We start from the raw sequence: 18,041 nt of genomic DNA, 5'->3' as shown, positions 1-18,041 counted from the left end.
TAATGTGATATCTTGTAACAATTGTAAGTTGCTCTGGAAAAGGGTGTCTGTTATAAAATAAATTATATATATAAAAGAATGGGGGCAGACACTGCTTTTGGATAGCAAATAGACCAAAGATTATTACAAACAATTGCAAAACATTTCTTCATCAGATATTACAGGTTGAAAGATATGCCTGGCCTACACCACACAGCTGACGTTGGCACAGCATACAGCTGATAGGTGAGGTCCTAGCAACCATTGCCTGGAAATCCATTGTCTGCATGATTGTTCTCTGTTCTAGTATTTTACAATCAGCATTATTGCACTTTGCTGCTGTTACTCACTTCTGCGGATGGTGAAGGAGACAGCGTCCTTGGAGACTGAAAGAAAAAAAAAATGAAATAGTCTGTTTCCTCATGACAAAAGCAGTTAATCATTCAGGTAAAATTAAATAACAAAAACACTTATTTAAAATACAGCTTCTTGAAGAAGATGGATTCATCAAGACGGCAGCATTTATAGGCATCCAACGACACACTTTTACATTTTACAGGATTGTATTTTTGAACTATTTCTTTTATAATTTGGCATTTAAGGAAAAAAACAAAACATATTAATTTAAAGGGAAAGATCTCATTAGTGTACAGTGATACAGCACAGTTGCATCCCATCAAAGGAAGAGGAAAGCTGAGTAAGGGTTTAAGATGGAAAGATGTTAGTTGGAATAACATTAGCCCACAGCGCAGTGAAAACCCCCGTCTAGTGAACATGGCTTTCTAGATAACAACCAGCTGAGCCTCTAAATCACTGAAGAATACACTGAGAATATGACTTTATCAGAATAATATATATGCAGCTTGGGTGTTTTACCACAATACACAGCGCAAGTGTAAGGAACTGGATAGAGAAGAAGAATTTAGGACAATAGTAACTATAGCAACTGCCAAGACGGCCAGGTTTCAGAAATATATAGCTTTGTTTTTTGACTGCCAAGTGGTTTCAGTGATTATACGCCCACAAGCCTGCTGAATGTTTTTTTGTTGGATTTTCAGCATGTTTAACTGACAGCAGGTGGCACTCTTGCAAAATGCAGCTTTTCACTAGAAGGCAGCTCGTAACAAGTTTATCATGACACAGCCATGCCAGTTGATCCACGTGTGCTAGATTGTCTGGAAGAAAGAACCTGGCATGCCGATATTACTAATTAATAAGTCAAGAAAGACTCAAAATGCAAGGAAGTGCTTTTTTACTTTTATTCTTGCTTTTGCCACCACCTCCTGTAAACTTCATCTTAAATCCTGCCATTCCAGCACATGATGCGTTTCTTACCATCCCATCACCACTGTTAGTTATATAAGCTTTTAGTACGTTCACCAGCTCCTTTACTACACAACCCAGAGCAATTCCAGAACAACAAGTTTGGTTATGAGTTTCAGTGTTCATGCTTGTTGCTGACTTACTGTTTCACTGCACCTAGGTGAGCTGTCGCTACTAGGACTCTGGGGCTGTCAACGAAAGTGGAGTTGTGATGATTAGAGAGTGACGATGACATCGGAAGTAAAGTGTAGAAGCGGGTTTTCGAGAATTGTTTGATTAAGTGCTCATTGGAAAGAAGGACTGCTAGGACGTGAAACAGAACACATCCTTGTCAATCTGAAGTGCATTCAAGGGTTAGTTTGAAACAGATTAATGACGTAAATAAATTTGCCATTTAATATAAATGATATACATTTTGATCGCATGAGTCGTGTCATCTAGAACGGGAGACAATACCCACATCGTATTACTTGCAGGGATTCCTAGTTCATAGAATAAAAAATACCATGAATTAAATTAAAAGTGTTCCGCTAGAAATGAGTTTTAATTGACTGTAGTCAGACGCATGCAGAACACTACAGAGTTAGTTGATTATATTTGTTCTCAGAGCACAGAACCAACTTACTCGTTCTTCCGGCATGGGTGATCTGTCACATTTAGGGGCCTGAGGCTGTCAATAAAAGATGTATCTTTTATTAAGCACAAGCTTAATTTAACATGCACTCTTACTAACTAATTCATTACGCGTATGGTGTTACGTCCACCTGAATACATGTAAAGAGCTCTGCCACACAGGTGAAATATAAAATATGAACCAGGCGTCAGAGTTCAAGGTTTTCAGAAGTCATCCTCACAGGCTGCACCTGGTGATATCAGGGCGATATCAGGGCACATGTAAGACTCTGCATATCAATGATATCAATGAATAAACTTTGAAGAAGTACATTACAAATAGTATGCTGGGAGAACTCCATGCAAATCCCAGGCTGTGTTATCTGTATCATTGGGAGGATCAAAGAAATGCCAGGAAATCAGCTGTGCAAAAATAGAGCAGGCAAAAGGTGAATTACCTCTCCCAAACTCTGCCTTTCCTGGCTCTCCTCGGTGATGGAGTAAAAGGGTTCATAGGTAATCAAATCTGGGCGCTCAATGTCATAAATTGCCTTGACTTTGGGGATTGCAGCTAAGTCCTTATAATCAAGGATCTCATTGTCTACTTTTGCCTGGGGAGACATACAGAGAGGAAGTAAGTTACAAGGAAAATGTATCTTTGAAACACACACACAAACTGGAGCTATTCATGAAGGTAATATACACTGTGAGGAGCAAGCATGTGGACCTTATCAATATAGTGCTCTGACTTCCCTGTACAGAATTAGTGATGGGTCCATACACAGTAAAATATAGTGCATGTACAGTACACTTTACCATCAACAACCAGAAATTGACTGAAAACTAATCATCGAATCATGTACTATATACTTGTATACATTGATGCATGCTCTCTATGTTTTGTTGTCCAAGAATGCTGATGAATACACAAAGAGAATATTTCATGAGCTAAAGCACCTGCTTACAGGCATAGCGCTAAACCGGCCAACAGACGTCAGCATCCGCTAAGATAGACTCACTTTGGTCAAAGCAGAGTACAAACTGCTCCTTTCGGTGTATTTCCTTCATGAAAACCATGTAATGTAGGGAACGTGGAAGCCTTATTAATAAAACACATTGCAGGCACTGCTCTCTGCTCACACCGGAATGGACTTCAGAGGTCTGGGATCCTCGGAATGTACAGTAGCACAGTGGCACATTTATTACAGCATCAGCTGAATTTGACAATCACTAATTTGCCTATTTTGACAGTTTTCTAAGATTTTCAGTACAGTGGTTTGATTTCATATGCACAACAAATCAAAACTACAGAAGCACTGGGGTGTTGTAATAAATGTGCTCACTGCTGTATAATGACAAGGTAATCTGCAGAGTTTACAGTCTAGATGCCCAAGGAGATGATGGCTGTCTTGGAAGACGCTGCTTCAGCACACCAGTGCTACACGGCTTGTATCTCCAGGGCTGCTGCTGGGCACCGGGATGTGTATCTCATTGGCATGCATGATAGTGTTCTGAAAGACTCAGCGCCCCTAGCTGATCTGCAGGTTCCACAGACTGTACCAATTAAGAGCCATGGCCCATGTGGATGCCGGCAATGTAATGTCAAACAAGCGTCCGCAAAAAAACACCAAAATGGTCACTTTTTAAAAGAACCATTACAATTAGGCTTGTGTGGTATCGAATACAATCCGGTTTCTTTGAGGTATTTTGCTGTTGGGCTCTAGTAAGCAGTACACTGGTATTGATGCATGAACCAAAGACTGCATTAAAAAACATAGGAACTCGTTAATGGAATCTGCTGCCTGCCTTTTTTTTAATTAACAAAACTTGTTTAAGTTTGAAGAGTGGCTGCTTCCCTTTCATAAAAATGCTTTGCGTCGCTTCACTGAACTAAGTGTAACAGTTTAGGCTTTAAAATCATTGAAAGATTCAATCTACACAGGCTAGTTGATCAGTCTATGTTTGACATGTATCACATTTCAAAGCACTCCTCATCTGCATTGCAAAGAAACCAAACTGCATACTAGGCATAAGCAATAACAACGTCCTTTGCTGTCTAATACAGGTACATTATACAGTATGAAGCATTTTTATATGTAACTCTGTTCTTGAAGGTCCTGCAGCTCGGGTGTTCAAATAACAGTGCTTGTTTTTATTTCGGGGAGGGGAGGGGGAGGTGCACTGCACAGCAGCCCTGCAGGAGAATGGAATGTATGATGCAGTGAGTGCGTGACAGGTTTCTAATCCCATTGGACAACAGGCGCAGGTGTTCAGGGAGGAGCAACACTGAGGCGTATTTCACTACGTACATTAGCAGAGTGGGGATTCCAGCATATTTATAACATTAAAACGCTCAGTTTTGTTCTAGCTGTTTCAGTGGCTTTGCTGTTCAGTTTGTTTTTTTTGTTTTCACTCAATTCCAGATGCATGAGCCTAGAAAAAAAAGAAAGTTATCCGAACAAGATAACGAAGACAGCACTCACATAGATGGTGTGGCCCGGTGAGCCAGGTATACTTGAACCAGGTCTGGAAGAAATACTTTCGGAGGATGATCTTGTGGGCTGCAATAGAGGATACATTGGTTAAAACAGCATGTCTTTTCTCATTCAGGGCCTGGAATGAGCAGAAGAAAGAAGGAGAATTGACTGTCTGAGATCTACATGGGAGCAGGGCTGTGGAATGCAACCGCCCCACTGTTCCGTTTGTGCACTCACACACATGCATACAGGATCTAGTAGCAGATGCAATATGGGCTTGTCTTCAGTACTTCAAGGAAATGATTTCCTTGAATCGCTATCAGCTGTTGAGGAACAAATGAGTCATTTCATCCTAAAAGAAATTCCAAGACGAACAGTGGAAACCATATCGGACTGGTGTAAATGTCGGTCTATTAAAATACTGTGTTATATACATTTAAAAAATGCCTGCCTACGCTATACAGCTGAAACTGAATTGTATCATGATTTTCAAGTTTAAGCTAGCACGTTTTCTGTACAAAAGAAGTGGAGATAAGAAATCTGGTTCCAAAGGGCAGAGCAACAGTTTTAGCACCACCATTTGTTTTTATTAAAAATTGTATTTTTAATATATATATATATATATATATATATATATATATATATATATATATATATATATATATAAACAAATAGAACATTAGAACATCAGGGCTGTACATCAAATTACTAGTCACATGATACACAGCAATGAAAATGGTCTTGCGGTTCAATGGAGGATGAACCATTTCAACAGCTATAGCTCTTCCTATTCTGGTGAATAGAAACACTTGAAACAGTGCTGTGAAAGCTTGGGTGGCCATGCTCACCCTTTAGTATGAGTTCAATGTGTTTCACTGCCGTGTTTGTTTTGAAGGCAGTCTGCAGTTCCCTGGCTATAGCTGTTCAAAGCACAGGCACGTCACTGATACAAAACAGATGTGGGCGTGGTGCTCATGGAGAACTCTGTGCAATTAAATTCTCAATGGAAGGTGGCCCATTCTGGAAGATGCAATACAGGCTACCCGCTTGGTGGATCCAGATTTTGCAATCCGTGGCTCAGCTCAGAGGGGGTGCAGATGCACATGGGCGGCCATCAGCTTGGTGGATCCAGATCTTGCAAGCTGTGGCTCAGTTCAGTGAGGTGCAGATGCACATGGGCTTCAATGAGAACGAAGGGAATGGTGAGCTGCAGGCCGACCCCTGCAAGGGTGTTGCAGTAACCCTGCTTATGGAACACACAGAATGATGTCATCGCACAGCCAATAGCTCATACAGTACCTGCCTTTCTGTTTTGTTGATGCTCATTATTGAAGGAGGTAACAGCTGTGGAGGAAGGAACATTTTTCATTTTGTATCCCAGATGACAGAACAGCAGCTCCATGGTATGTCCCCTGTCTTTATTGATCACTGTTTCTGTTCTTTATGGGTCTAGCTCACACCCACAGTGCTGCACAGTGCACACAACAGCCTGTGAGTCATTCAGAATCATCACTTTCAAAAGCCCTCGGGTCTGTACCAAACAACAAGCTTCTTCATAACCCTCTATATATTGCAAGTATTTAAACGAAATAATTTAGTTTCAATAAAATCCATGATAGATAATACAACTACTTCAGCTTTCAGCCTGCTGTTCTGTTCTATTAGGTCATTTCAAATGGCATTGAAATAAAACATTTTTTTAGATTTCCCTAGCTATTCTATGGCATTTGTGAATCTGGGTTCTGGTGCTCCAATAGTGAGCAATTATCATTGTTTTCTCTAAACCTGCCTTTACCTGACTGTGAGCTTGCTTTGAGCTTGTTTGGAGTATCCTAAGTGCCAGGACATTCCGTTCAAATCATATGTCAATCATATGTCAGCCCTACCCACTCACCACAATAGACAGAGAGAGTAGGTGGGGCGGGTCACATTGTCATACAGCATGCTTTGAATGGAATGAGGACGGATGTTCAGTCCCAGGAATTAGGTTTTTACAGACAAGCTCAAAGCAAGCTCAAAGGCAGATGAAGGCATATTTAGAGAAAAATGGTACACACAATATTGAAGGTACAGAAAACAGAACCACTCTGAGTTATTGCAAACACCATAACAGTGTAAGGGAAGGAAAAAACAACACATGAAAACTGCTTGCCTATTTACACCTTTACACCTCAGAACCACCTGTCCAGCCAGGCTGACATGAACAGTAATATATTACAGCCACAGGCACCTCGTCACGCCACATGTGTGTGGGAACTAGACAACACAAGCTCAGGGACACGGACAGACTTGCAAGCTGTGAGGCATTCCAACACTGTGCCAGTGTGGCTTTCTGTTCTGAAAAGTCTCAGTATTCATTTTTAACAACATTATTCTTATTGTGGTAGAGGGTTATCATTAGATATACCACTGTGGGTCAAGCATTAAACAGAAGCAAGGTGCTCTGATATGGAAAAAAAATCCATTGCACTGCATAATAAATACCTGGATTTAGTCTTTCAGAATTATATTCAAGGGTAATCAATGCTCTTTAATGACCACTGATGAATTGACTTTACTGCTTGCAATCAGCATTCAAGTGCATCACTGAGCAGTGAGTTCAGCACTTCACAATACCTGCTAATGTTACACAGTGGCATGAGCAAACATGAAGAGGAACAACAGAGGAGTCCGGTATAGTCAGGTATACATGTAAGAAGGAGAAAGGTGATTCAGGTATACATGTAAGAAGGAGTAAGGCGATTCAGTTTTGAATGCTGGTGTGTTACATGGATTCTGCACCAAGATCCTTTTCTTCCAGTGAACTGAAGCACTGGATGACAAAGATTAACTCACGGAGGAGCAACGATGAATCATGGTTTTCCTACGTCATTTTTCAGTATCAAAAAGCTGTCATGGTGACCAGTGTGTGCAGTAGTTGTGTGGGATTCAGTGTTAACATGAGTTTGTTTTAGCAATCATTAGCTGTCACTTCATACTGTATCAAATGATTGGTTTCCATAGGGATTGTGGGTGCTGAAAAAAAACTAGTTTTATTTACTTCAAGTCAATAATATGCACATAATTAATTTAAGTATTCCTGTCATTCACTTGTAAAGACTAGTGCTATTGAAAATGCTTCAAGAGAGAATTTTATTGGAGGCAATTGCAAGCTGCAAAAACATTTAAGACCCCTGTATGAATCCTAGTCAGTCTAGTTCAAACATTGCTTTAACCCCTAACCCTCAAGAGAATAATTACAAACCGCACTTTGAGTGTAGACTATATCCGCCCTACTTCTCTCTTACTTTGTCAAGACTGTCCCAAGTTTTTTAACTCCAAATTGTTGCTAGCGATTTTTTCTGAGAGGAAAAACACCAATTATAATTCTAAAATAATTCTGAAATAACTTAAGACTAGCCCCCCCCCCCCTCGAATCAATCCACTGTTGTGAGTTGTTTATTTCTGGTGTGGTAACTTAACTGGATGCATTGTTCCAGCAGCTCTGAGCTGTGAAAACTTGGCCCTCAATGTTCTGTTGCCGTTCCTGTAGTGCACTATACAGCCACACTCTCCCTGCTGCGAAAATAGTTCAAAATGATGTGTGTGCAGTTGGTGATGGCAACAATGGCAACGATACAGCAAATCTCTGCACCTCGGACAAAGTGATCAAGCAGGAATGGAATTGGTTAAGGGAGGTATAACACCAGTAGCATTCAACAGCAAACCTCTGTAGACTGTGGTCTGCGCAGCATCAGACTTTTGCGATTAAAGGACCCAGAGGAGGGGCGCTGTGTGCTTTGATGCTGTCCTGATATCTAAGAAGAAACACCATATTGACCACAAATGCAATAAATACTCATACCGTGAACACATACCGTGCTTACATGAGATTACTTCTGATGGGACAAAGACGCTGTTTGAAATACAAATGCATTCATAAACAAGGCAAAGATAGATAATCACCTATGTCTTCTAAGGTCTCTCTTTATTCAATTTCCTGTATATATTAGCCTCTGACCTCCTAACCCCTTCCCGTTAGTATTGAGTTCCAAACCTGAGATGGGCTGTGGGATTCTTAACCTGCCCTCGACAAAGTTTCCATTGTTCTTCAATAGCCACTCTCTGCTGGTTTGGGGTATTGACTAATGCAGCATCACAGAAATTAACATATGCCCCTGGAAATTACTAACATGGAACTGAGAGATGACCACACGATTCTGATCCAGTTGAAATCAGTGTTTTTGCTTGTATTATCAAGCTATTTTGCTGGCCTTTGTATACCTGATTGTTATTGATAAAGGTTGTTTGTGAAGGTTTGTTGCCATTATGTACATGTTCATTTTCCTTGTATTCTGTAACTCCATCTCTGATTAGTCAATGCATATAAAACAATGACGAATGATTTGAATCTACGGTATAATAATCATTTAAAAAGGTTCTATTTATCGGTGCTCTTATCTTACCCTTTGCTTTTCTTCAGCTCTGCTTGAATTCTTACAATCTGGATGCCAAACAGTTGAACCTTGAATAAAAAAAGAATTTTATCACCGAAAATTGTATTCATGTAGTTTGTGAACAGCTCTGTAGAATCATTCTGACACAACATTTTGACACAACATTTGTCAAGCATGGGAATTCATTTCTCTAAACCTAAGATCATCTTCTGCTGAATTTCAAACTGAGAAACATGGTCCAGTCAGTTTCTCTTATTCTTCCCATTCTACAGCATAATTTACCTTCACCACCCTACAGCACGCCCTGACCTGAACACCAAAACATACCACGAGTTTTCTGTGAGACATATGCAGGACATTGTGATTGAACTAGGTGATAATGTTGACATTCATTTCTGTGAGCTGGTGACACAGGAGCTCTGCTCTTACCTTGCAGGTACATTTCTTCTCCTTCTGTAAACATTTGATTGCACCTGCTGCATCGTGCACAGCTGGGGTGATAGTGTTTGTCTCCTGCCTGCAAAATGAAAGCACTCAATCAGTAATTTTGTTCCTATTAATAACACCCCAGGAGAGAATCAAAGTGCTATCCTGCTCTCACCACACCAGCAAGCTACAGTATGTTTCTACCTATGATAACAGAGCCTTGGTTAAACTACTGTAGCTGTTGTGTCTCTGTAGTTTTCTTCCAAGCTGTGGAGTACAGTGTGAGTGTTACCCCAAGGTACTAAAGAATAGCCCTTTCAAGTGACAATTAAGTCTTTACAGTAAACTTCTCTTCTGCAGCAACTCACCCAAATGTTGTTATTTCACATACTACAGTGAGTTCCACATTGCAGCTTAAAAGAAGCTTGCAGAAGAGGCAGCTCTGTGTAAAGTAACAAACCCACTTTCCACTATTGTACCTTCCGAATATCAGAAACTCAGAGATGGAGCCAACATGAACCCCTCCTATGAAAGACTTCTCATATATAGTATTCTTTCTTTCAATGAACCCCAATAATAAAAACCCAGTCACAAAGGTTGCTTTTAGCATCACTGGGGACTTCCTTTATGGGAAGTCCTGCAGGATTATCTTGCTACAGTTCTCAGCAATGACTACAAGACTCTGTCACTCTGCAATCCGAGTGAGCCATGCCTTCAGAGGGCAGTGATGACAGGTGCCTTTTATTGCCCTGTTTTCCCTTAAGCATATTCCTCTGGTGGGAGAGAACCATAGGCTGATCAGGGACTTCTGCCTCACAATACCAACGCTGTGTTAACGAACTGAAAGGGCAGGTGTGCTTGCTCTGCTCCGTTGGGAATTAAATGTTCTACTGTGGACTATCATGTTTCATTTAGAAAAATACAATCTACAGAGGGCATACCTTTAACTTGATGCTTTTTTGACCTCAGCAAACCACAGCTGCCATGGAAAGAGCTGACAGGTCCAGTCTCTATCTGTATTTCCATCTAGATATCTGAATGACCTTTCTTCTGCAAGTGTGTGGATCTACCTGGTCATCTTTCTTTCAGGTAAGTTCACCATAATCAAACTGGCTCTTTAAGACAGCATGGTTTGATGTAAAATACACAGTATATTGAATGAATAAACGCAGGCAGTTAATTTGATCTCAGATGGATATGGTCATGAAAAACATCCGCACAGATTTTCTTCCCACATAATTTTCTCTGTTATGATTAATGTAACACAACCCACAGTAAGAAATAATTGATCAAATCCCTTTCCAATCTCTACTTGGGAATCCACTTACGCTCCAATGGAACAGGAATACTATGTTAAAAAAAAAAAAAAAACAGCAACATAACAGTGGCCTATTAAGACAGGGAACACAATAAATTACCTTACCTCGACATAACAATATCTAAAATATATTTGATGGATTTTTAGAAATTCCACAATTTGCTGTCAGATACATTGATTATTTAGCAATGACTTTGGAAAATGAATTGACCATACTGCAACAATTTGTCAAATTCTACTTCTTAGTTAACAACATGCCTCAACATGTTTGCCCTTACTCATAGCACTAGCCCATACTGTCAGCCTACAGCAAGTGTACTCAGGTTTAACCAATTCTAGACCACCTCCTCATTTACTAGGGCTCTCTACCCACACAGTCTGCAAGCAGGCAGGTGTTTCTCTTTGCTGCTTGCTGCACTGTGCTGACCCTTCACACAGGTGCTGCCCTCGCTCACATCGCTCCAAATCTGATGGCGAGGAAACAGTGACATCATCCTCTCTTTGTGAGTGCAGATCTATTTAACCTGTTGAAGACTCCTTTTCAAAACAGGAAAGGTGTCTTTGCGCCAACAAGGCTGGGTCTAAAGCAAAGGCTGAAAGAAGTATTAAAGCAGCTTCGAAGTTCGTTTTGTTTGTGTGTTCACTGCTTAATTTCACTACAATCACCCAACTTAGTTTTGACTTGAAATGAGAACCTTGCAAACTTTGCTGCCTTCACTTCAGGACAGGAAAAGAGGTACGAAAAACACTGGGCCAGTTAGACAAGCGCACCAGGTTTAACCAGAGGCTATATATAGCTGCTCCAGTTCCACCTCTCATTGAGGTATCCAGTATGTGAACAAAAAAAACAATCACGTTTACAACTGTAGTCAATAAAGTACTGTATACAGTACATGCAACCTAAACGGGTAAGACTTAAGAAAAACAAAATCATGTAGAGACAAGCTTTGGAGAAGGAACAGTGTGGAACACAAGTGTGACTCATGAAAAGTGTCTTTGCTCTGTCGTAAGCCACACCAGGTGAATGCAATCGAGAGTAGAGTGCAGGATAAACATCTGCCAAACGCTCAAGTAACACAGGCCTAGTGTGTTTTGCCAGAAAAAAGACTAGAGGGTTAAAATGCTACAATCTCAGAAACCCATGGTAATGCTGCAAATGCAAAAGACTACAGTGTTAAAATGCTCTATTTTTACAAGGATGCTATGCCAAAGAATGTATTTAAAAAATCTGGTATCAATTTAAATCATGTGGTGTTATGAATAAAATTGTGCAAAGAATGTCTCTGTGGACCCGTACAAACAAACCCTTTTAAATTCTGTTATTCATGGTTTAAATAGTAAAGTGTAAGAGAAACATATTATTTTGAAGGTACTAAAGCTATTTAATCTACTCGGTGGTGCTGTCGTGTTTTCTGAGTGAATGCTATTGAGCAACCTTTGAATTCCAGTATTGAACACAAGGGCAGCAAAGACATGACCCTGAAGTCTCCAGCATTGCCCTAACAGCTGATGCTGCTCAGGGCTGAAATGAACAGCGATGATCATGCAAACATGCAAACGTATATAAAAAACACTGGCACTAAACCAAACTACGGACCCTCAGTCTAAACAGGAAACAGTCCGGCTCGCCTCACATCTTATTGTATTCCACTGCTTCACTAGCGCTGTCATCAGTTCACCAATGGGCACTGAAGGGATCGTTTCCATCTGTTCACCACCAGTCACAGAAATGACAAAATAAAAGAAAAAGAAAAACATGTCCCACCTTAGAAGCTATTTCACCAAAGAATGCTAAATAGTTCCGAATTTGTCACAGTAATTGTAATGCATTATCTTTAATTTTCCTCTTTTCTGATCTCAAATATAATCCTGCAAAGACTGACCAAAAAAGCTAAAAATGAAACAGTCTCCTCCTGTCTCCAATGTAGTGGAGATACAGTAACTTCAACTTGACAAGAAAATGTAATCAAATACTTATTTCTTCTGGGGCTGTGATTGCATGGCCTGATTTCCTCTGTCATGCATTGAGGTCAGAGAGAGATGACAAAACTGCACTTTAATTTGAGTAGCTTACGAAGCTCAAAACTAATCACCTTTAAAATACAAACACATATCAGGATTGGCTTACAGAGCTGAATTATTACAGGCTACGAATGGGAATTAATTTAAAGACTGAAGCAAACGCTTTGAAAGTATTTCCCTTGGACAGATGGGTTGGAAAATTAGTTTAACTTCAGTGCTGGATCATTTTTAAAGCAGGTAGGGAGTTAGTAGGCAACTGTTCAAATGAAATCTGCAATAGACAAAGCAAATAATTTTAATCGTATTCCTATGCAATCATATCAATACTAGATTAAGGAAAAGAAAATCCTCTTTTTTTCAACTTAAACCCACAGTATAATCAAATGTGACCAACAGAAATAGTTTTCGGATTGCTTTTCAGACATGCAAAGGTCAGAATTACATAGGAATACTCAAAATGGTCTCAAACAAATACACGATTAAAGTAGCATAATATTAGGCATGACAGCTACCATGACTCTAAACTGTATTATAATCTGACAGCTCGGCAATGTCATCTGGCACTAAAAATAGAAAACAGACTCTTAAAAAGTGACTTAGTATGGCCATGAGAGCACCATTATCTTTAGTATCGTAATTAGAGACATGTAATGTAAAGTGTTACCCATGAGCTTAGATGTTAAAATTTACTGGATATTTAAAAAGATGAATTTCACTACGGTGCAGAGCTGGCTCAGGTGTTGTGGAGTCAATAAATAAATGAGTCATTCATGAACACTCTCTGGTATCGCATTGTGCTCCAAGACCAATATTCCCTCCTGCCTTATCCCACTTCTGTTTAAACAATAGAATTACGCACACACATTGGGTAAGTGTCAAAAATCTGGATCATCAAACAACAGAAGAGTCCATCACCATAATTTAACAATGACTCAATACTATAATGGTTACTTTATATTGCCCAGATGTGACTTGTAACCATAGCAGCTTTTCCTAGTTCTAATCTGTAAACAGAATAATCACTGGCACAGCATCTGCAGCGCAGGTTTGTGTACTCCTGCAGAAATCCTGACATGGTTTCAGTTCCTTACTGGGGTGGGGCTCTGAACTAGAGTTTTCCAATGATGTACAACAATCTCTCAGAATGCTAAATGTCATTGAAGTAACAGCATGGGCATGAGAATCGATTAAGGTGGACTGTAAGATTAAGATCAATTGCAAAACCATGATCAATTCTCTAAAGTAGCCTACTTCCATTTAGAATGCATGCAGTAATTTTGAGCCAAATGTTGGATTTGTAATAAGAAGTTAAGAGTCTTAGGTTTTTCTATCGCACAGTTAGTAGTGCCGTAGAAATGTATAACAAAAAACCTAACAACTGGAACAAACAGCCTAAATATTGTTGGTCAGTGGAATCACTAGGGCCAACACTAGAATGGCAGAATGGCGAAAAAAAACAAAACACTTCAATGTTGTTACAAGTAACTTTCTTTCTGACAAATTCCATTTAAGTAAACATGTATTGGCCTTGTAGGAAAGACAACGCAATCTGCTAGCCCCCTCAGATCTGCAAGCCAGGGGCTCCAAGGCACCCACTTTCTGAAAGCAAGGTCTACTAAACACAGCGCAACCTGCTAGCCCCCTCAGATCTGCAAGCCTTGGGCTCCATGGCACCCACTTTCAGTATTTCTGATCTTTGTATCACTGAGATGAACACAATGGGCCCTATTTATACAGCTTACAAAGTTATTCACAGAATGGTTAATTAATAGGCATTATACACATGTATACTGTGCCTACTCAGCTACAAAAACAATGTATAAGGATGAATGACTTTTTCAGATGCTAATAACCCCAAGAGGCACCAGTGTGTACTGACACACAGAGTGAACGATTCAGCAACAGCTGGTGCAGATGTTTACAGCTATCTGTGGATTGTCCCTTCTGAACTAAATGAAGTCAAATGAGTCAGAATAATTGGGTCTTGCACTTTGATGAAAGTCTATAACATACAAGTACTGTATCAGACCCATGAGGCTTGTCAGTTTCTTTCAGTGGTGCTGTTGGTGGACATAAAGTTAGTAAGGGAACTATATATATACACACACACACACACACACACACACACACACACACACACATTATATATATATTTCAATGGTATGCTTATGTAAGTCACTCTTACTCATTACCCAAAGTAATACAGCAAATATTCTTTACCCAGAACTCACTGTGCTGCGTACATTTTACATTTCAAAATGGTTCAGTCATAAGTTTCTTCAGTCATACGTTTCCCACACAAGATATGCATGTGGTGTAACTATAGATTGAAAAATGAATAGGGCACAATTATGTCTGTTGACTAATGTTAAAGGTAAGGTCTGATTGTCTGACCTACAGCACTATTGAGGACCCCAGTAACTTCTTTATGTATAGCCATTTCTAAATCAAATCCTTTGCAAGAGGTATCAATGGCAGCTTCCATGATACAATCTGCGTAAGCGTGTCATGAAATATATGCAAAGATGTGCACGTGTGCTTCTGGAAACCATGAAGAGACAATGAACAATTTAAACGAAATGTCAGAAGATAAACTACCAAATGAAGAGATAAAATGAACTCCTTCTCACCACACTCTTTACACATCAGCTGGTGGATGGCAATTGAGGGATGAGTACAATTTTATCTTCACAGTTTTACCCATTTGCATTACAAATTTCAGCCGATATTCATCATGGCCCTTAGCCTGCTTCATCTCTAATGTCTCAGTTTACTCAGAATGAAGGGTATCTGAGGTAGAAGTAAGTATATGGAATGAATACATGGTTAAAGTACAAAAGACACCTTTTATTTACTTTTTAATTGATATCTCTAATCCGTAACTATTAAACACTCAATAGTGCTGAATTCAAAAATACAAAAAGAAGGATATGTGTCATTGAATTGGAGTTTATTTTAGAAATGTCTTGATTGATATCTCAATAGCAATGGGAAAACGAGTCAGTAGCTTCTCAATCTCCAGCTGGATATTCGCTGTCCTCTCTATAATATTAATGAAACATGTAATTTTAACAAAGCTCTTATGTAGGAGTGCACTCGGTATTTAACAGTGTTTGGTGCAACATGAGTGTAGCCATTACAGCTTCCAGCAGTGTTTCACTGTTTACATTCCTTAATACACCACCTAATCCAACATAAGCTTTCTAAAACCACTCCAACCACTACACTCTCTTATGTTTCCATCTGCCTTATAAAACCAGTTTGTAAAACAAATATCAAACTGCCTACTGGCAGAAAGTCTTTTTCAAAACCACTACCCACACCAGGAGGACTCTATTAGTGCACACAGCAGGAGGACTCCATTAGTGCATACAAAAGGAATAGCTAGCAACGCTTTCACTTTTTTGTCTCTCACACAAATTAAACTAAGTAGAACCAGATGTTTCCTGTATTCTCAGTGGGATTAACAAACACCAAAATCCAGCAGTGTGCCAGGGATTGTGCTGCCAAGATGTTCAAGAAATCCAAACACCCATCCAGTCCTGCCAATAGAGCACCAGCCTCCCTACCACCCAGCCAGTCCTGCCAATAGATCACCAGCCTCCCTACCACCCAGCCAGTCCTGCCAATAGAGCACCAGCCTCCCTACCACCCAGCCAGTCCTGCCAATAGAGCACCAGCCTCCCTACTACCCATCCAGTCCTGCCAATAGAGCAACAGCCTCCCTACCACCCAGCCAGTCCTACCAATAGAGCACCAGCCTCCCTACCACCCAGCCAGTCCTGCCAATAGAGCACCAGCCTCCCTACCACCCAGCCAGTCCTGCCAATAGAGCACCAGCCTCCCTAACACCCAGCCAGTCCTACCAATACAGCACCAGCCTCCCTAACACCCAGCCAGTCCTGCCAATAGAGCACCAGCCTCCCTACCACCCAGCCAGTCCTACCAATAGGGCACACCAGCCTCCCTAACACCCAGCCAGTCCTGCCAATAGAGCACCAGCCTCCCTAACACCCATCCAGTCCTGCCAATAGAGCACCAGCCTCCGCAACACCCAGCCAGTCCTATCAATAGAGCACCAGCCTCCCTAACACCAAGCTGTAAGACAGGCAGACTACACATTCCATATGTGCATCTGTTATGAGCAGCAGTGTGGAGTAGTGGTTAGGGCTCTGGGCTCTTGACCGGAGGGTTGTGGGTTCAATCCCAGGTGGGGGACACTGCTGCTGTACCCTTGAGCAAGGTACTTTACCTAGATTGCTCCAGTTAAAACCCAACTGTATAACTGGGTAATTGTATGTAAAAATAATGTGATATCTTGTAACAATTGTAAGTTGCCCTGGATAAGGGTGTCTGCTAAGAAATAAATAATAATAAGACAAGAAGAGCACAGCGTTAGGATTTGAACCTAAATGATAAGCTTTGTGGACAAAGGAAGGGCTCCAAATTGTATTAAAGCTTGCCAATAAAATATACTGAACACATAATTAGTAACAGCTTTAAGCTGCTGAAGTCACTTTAAAAATGGCTTTCAGGAAAGCAATAATCACTTGCCCTTACTTATTTTTTGTACGGCTAGCGAAGGACAAACAGAATTATAAATGTACCTTTTTGTAATTATCATAAAATCTTCAGTTTAAAGTTCAGCTGTTTCATTACCTCCAGCCATGTATGGTAAAGCAGGGCCATGGGAGAAAACATCAGATTGTCTAATAATGGCCTGGTGCCAACAAGAGTATAGTTACCATGGAAACTCATTCTACTGGGTGTACACTTCCCTCAGACAGCAAGAGAGGGATAACAGCCATAGATCTCAATCATAAATAAAGAGCAATCAGTTCTACATGGGATTAAAAGGGATTTTGTGAGTCTATAAACATGTTGCACATATAAGCCCAGTGGACAGAGCTCTTGCTTTTTTGCAAGCCTTTCTGAGTCATATTAAATAAATTATGCTTTTTGTTGGCTTGCATTGCAGTCGAGGGGAGTGCACAGGTTGAAACCATTGAAACAGAGCATCTCCCAAGTGGTGACTATGTGCAGCTGGGGCTGATGCAATATGATTCAAGTTAAGGACCCTCAGCGTGCCTTGTTTATTAAGCCAAGAATCATATTACATTACTGAGTTAACAGTTTGGACTGAGCTCATTCATGTCAGCGACAGAGGTTCGAACCCATAGCCACTGGCCTTTGGGTGGGTGTTGAACTCACCTGCAAATTGAATGCAGTAAATTATAACGGATTACATGCATTGAAAAGAGTTGAAGGGGGGCTCCCGAGTGGCGCATCCAGGAAAGGCGCTCCGCGTGGAGTGCAGGATGTGCCCTATAGCCTGGAGATCGCAGGTTCAAATCCAGGCTATGTCACAGCACAATTGGCTGAGCGCTGCCCGGGTAGGGAGGGCTCACCGCGCATCAGCGACCCCTGTGGCCGATAGGGCGCCTGTGG

The 18,041-nt window shown here is 40.6% G+C and overlaps 1 protein-coding gene across 33 annotated transcripts in view; it reads right to left on the bottom strand.

Annotated features, from left to right (window-relative positions):
* LOC117415467 (actin-binding LIM protein 1-like) overlaps positions 1–18,041 on the bottom strand; it is a 99,387-nt gene that overhangs the window by 18,048 nt on the left and 63,298 nt on the right. For 14 of the 33 annotated variants that reach the window (XM_059026031.1, XM_059026027.1, XM_059026026.1 and 11 more), the window contains exons 7-14: positions 9,257–9,344; positions 8,837–8,895; positions 5,691–5,735; positions 4,398–4,475; positions 2,373–2,525; positions 1,928–1,972; positions 1,446–1,490; positions 330–365 (exon numbers count right to left, since the gene is read on the bottom strand). In XM_059026031.1, coding sequence (XP_058882014.1) covers positions 330–365; positions 1,446–1,490; positions 1,928–1,972; positions 2,373–2,525; positions 4,398–4,475; positions 5,691–5,735; positions 8,837–8,895; positions 9,257–9,344 — 549 coding nt within the window. The remainder of the gene's footprint in view (positions 1–329; positions 366–1,445; positions 1,491–1,927; positions 1,973–2,372; positions 2,526–4,397; positions 4,476–5,690; positions 5,736–8,836; positions 8,896–9,256; positions 9,345–18,041) is intronic. The other 19 variants (XM_059026019.1, XM_059026040.1, XM_059026022.1 and 16 more) reach the window with 8 other exon arrangements.

This window comes from Acipenser ruthenus, chromosome 7 (assembly GCF_902713425.1).
Source record: "Acipenser ruthenus chromosome 7, fAciRut3.2 maternal haplotype, whole genome shotgun sequence".
NCBI lineage: Eukaryota > Metazoa > Chordata > Actinopteri > Acipenseriformes > Acipenseridae > Acipenser > Acipenser ruthenus.
Note: the sequence above shows the minus strand (reverse complement) of the source record. Positions and strands in the feature narration are given on the sequence as shown.